At 57.7% G+C, this 2871-nt stretch overlaps 1 protein-coding gene across 1 annotated transcript; it reads right to left on the bottom strand.

Moving 5' to 3' along the window:
* Positions 1–869: 869 nt before the first annotated feature.
* Positions 870–2331, bottom strand: MGAT1 (alpha-1,3-mannosyl-glycoprotein 2-beta-N-acetylglucosaminyltransferase). Its single transcript, XM_057406419.1, has one exon. The coding sequence runs from the start codon at positions 2259–2261 to the stop codon at positions 921–923; it is 1341 nt and encodes a 446-aa protein (XP_057262402.1). The 5' UTR covers positions 2262–2331; the 3' UTR covers positions 870–920.
* Positions 2332–2871: the final 540 nt, after the last annotated feature.

Genomic DNA, 2871 nt, shown 5'->3' with positions numbered 1-2871 from the left:
GAGAACTGCGGGCCCAGCAAAGAGCGGCAGTTGCGGACCTGAGTTCGGACTGCCGCCCCCCCCCCCCCCCCCCCCCCCCCCCCCGCCAATTTCGTGGGTTAATAATGGCCGGGTATTCAGAAAAACGGGGCTCAGGAGACACTTTTATACCCCGAAGACTCCAATTTGGGTGTATTTTCCACCAAAATACAGTTCCAGTGCAAACCGGGCAGGGTTTTGGGGAAGTTTGTCCCATTTTGAACATTGTCCCTGGGGAAGCAACTCTGGAAAGTGGGGATTTTCCACCTCAAAATAGTACCTGCCTGGGGGAGAAACCCCGAAACTGGGGGGTTTCTGGTTAATGTCAGAGGGGCTCCATGCTGCTGCATCAAGGGGAAAGTGCTGATAACACCCCAAAATCCGTCTTTGTCCCCCTTTTAAGTGAAAATTGGCTCTAATCAGCACCAGCAGTGGAGGTGGGGAGGAAACTGCTTCCAAAATATCCTTAAAAACACCCAGATTTAACCCGAATCCTGCTGGAGGGTGGCATAAATCCTTCCCAGTGTCACTAGTTTGCCCAGACTCCCGTAGATCCCCACAGACCCCCCTACCTAATAGATCTGTGTAGACCCACACAGGTCAGTTTATGGTCTGTAGCACCAAGAGCATTAAGCTGAATATAAGAACAAAGCCCTGCAAGTGCAATAGAGGACCCGAGTGGTGCTGATGAAAGTACCAGCAAAAAAAACTGACTTTTGGGAGGAGTTTTAGTTTTTTTTTTGCCATTTATTCTGCAAAATCATTCCTCCACTCGCCCCGAATCGTGTCCTGGCTCCTCCCCTCTAAATCCACACCACAAAAAAAAAAAACCCAAAAGCAATGAAAAAGGGGGGGAGAAATTCCCCCCCGGAACAAAACCACACTGAGCAGCGCAACTCCCGCTAACTCCAGCTGGGATCGTATCCCGTCCAGTCCGAGGGGGGCGCCAGGTAAACGCGCCGTCCCCTGTAGACGAAGCTGACGATGCCGCGGTAGCCGGCGCGGGGGACGCCAGACTTGAGGTCGTCCATCAGCCCCAAAGCTTTGGCGAAGGCCTTAAAGGAGTCACGGCCGCTGTATTGGAGGCGGACGGTGCCCAGCTCCCGGCGCCGGTTCCCCTGGAGCTCTTCCACCCTCACCTCCGGAGCAGAGTAAACCTTAGGGAGGAAGGAACGTTCGTACTCGTCCTTTTTGAGGTAAGAAAGATCCAGTTGGGTAAAAGGCACGAAACGGTCGTTGAGTTTGATGAATTTTAAATACTGGTCAAAGAACTGCCCGTGGCTCACGCCTTTGCGACCAAAAGTCATCGTACGGGAGACCTCGGGCCGGACGCAGGAGCGATCGCGGCGCTGCTCCGGCTGCCGCATCCAATCGTCCCAGAAAGCTCGCGGCCATTTGGGCTCGAGTTCATCCCAAAGCTCGGCTAAAAGCAACCAACCAAGGCCGGGAAAGAAATCAGTCCTGTAAAGCAGTTCAGCCTGCGCGACGTCCACCATCTGCTCCTTCCCGTTGTCGTTCCAAGCGGACACGCACCAGAGGCTGCGGTCGGCCAGGAGCAGCGGGAATGCCGCTTGGAAATATTCAAAGAAATCCGGAGCAACTTCTAAGTCATCCTCCACCACGATGGCAGCACGGTACCGGAACGTGCGGAAAACCTGCCCCAACGCCCAGCGGTAATGCCGGGCGATCTTGTAGTATCCTTGGAATTTCCTATGCTCCGCCGGCACTGGGATGTCGCTGAGGTCCGGCTGCCGGATGTGAGCCACTGCATCCCCATAGGAAGCGATGACCCGGGCGGTCTCGGCGTGCCCGCAGTCCTGGCTCACGATGACGGGGAATTGCTGCGCCGAAGGCCGGTACCGCAGGAGCTTATCGAGGCAGCGGCGCACGGTGCTGCGGTCACAGGCCAGCACCAGCACGGGCAGCACAGCGCCGCCGGGCTCGGTGGGGTGCGGCGGGGCCGGCGACGGCGGCGGTGGTGGCGGAGGGGGCGGTTTGGGGGTGCCGGGGCCGCGGCGGTGCCGCCGGCTCCAGAGGCCGCTGTAGCGGTGGATCTGGTGCAGGAGCTGCTTCTGCCGCTCCAGCTCGGTTTCGGCGTCCTGGGCCAAGCGGATCACTTGGGCCGTGAGGAGGTCGCCGTCGGGAGGCGAGGTCGGGCGGCTCCAGAGGAAGAGGAGGAGGAGGCCGTTCCAGGCGATGAAGAGCGCCGCCCCCCACAGCACCAAGCTGCTCTTCTTCAGCATCCTTCAGCGCTCACTCCCATGCCATGGACCTGGGACGGCACCAAGAGACAGGGTTCAGGGGCCTCCTTTCACCCTTCAACAGGGGAACAACACCTCCCCCAGCCTCCCCCCCCCCCCCCCCCGGCATGGGGATAGGAAGTGAAACAACGCAGCCATGGAGCCTCCCACCAGAAACGTGGCACAGAAACACCTCAAAAATAGGATAAGGGGGGAACGGCAAATTATGAGCCCTAAAGCCCAAATCTCTGCATGGGGAGCAGGGGGCAGAGTCCATTCCCGTTAAACATTAACCCCAAGGCAAGTTCCAGGAAGGATTTGGCACCGGGAAGGGGGTTGGGGGAGGGAAGTTTCTGCTTGAGAAATAGAAGGAAAGCTTCAATTTAGGTGCTAAAATCCTCTGTTTTCAGCAAGTTTTTACCTCCCCCTCCCCCCCCCCCCCCCCCCCAACCCAGTTTGACTCCTACCGGCAAAGGGAAGATGTCAGCGAGGGCAGGAAGTGGGAGGGAAAGGGGGATTTAAGGCAAAAAAGAAGGAAAACCATAAGGAAAAGGGGAATGGAAACACCAGGGCGAATGAAGAGAGGGCAAAGCAGCGGCTGGTGAAGCGCAGG

Source organism: Pezoporus wallicus, unplaced genomic scaffold (assembly GCF_028554395.1).
Source record: "Pezoporus wallicus isolate ANWC-B61680 ecotype Strahan unplaced genomic scaffold, APGP_CSIRO_Pwel_v1 contig_9835, whole genome shotgun sequence".
Lineage (NCBI taxonomy): Eukaryota > Metazoa > Chordata > Aves > Psittaciformes > Psittacidae > Pezoporus > Pezoporus wallicus.
The sequence above is the reverse complement of the archived record's forward strand: the minus strand, read 5'-3'. Positions and strand labels throughout refer to the sequence as shown.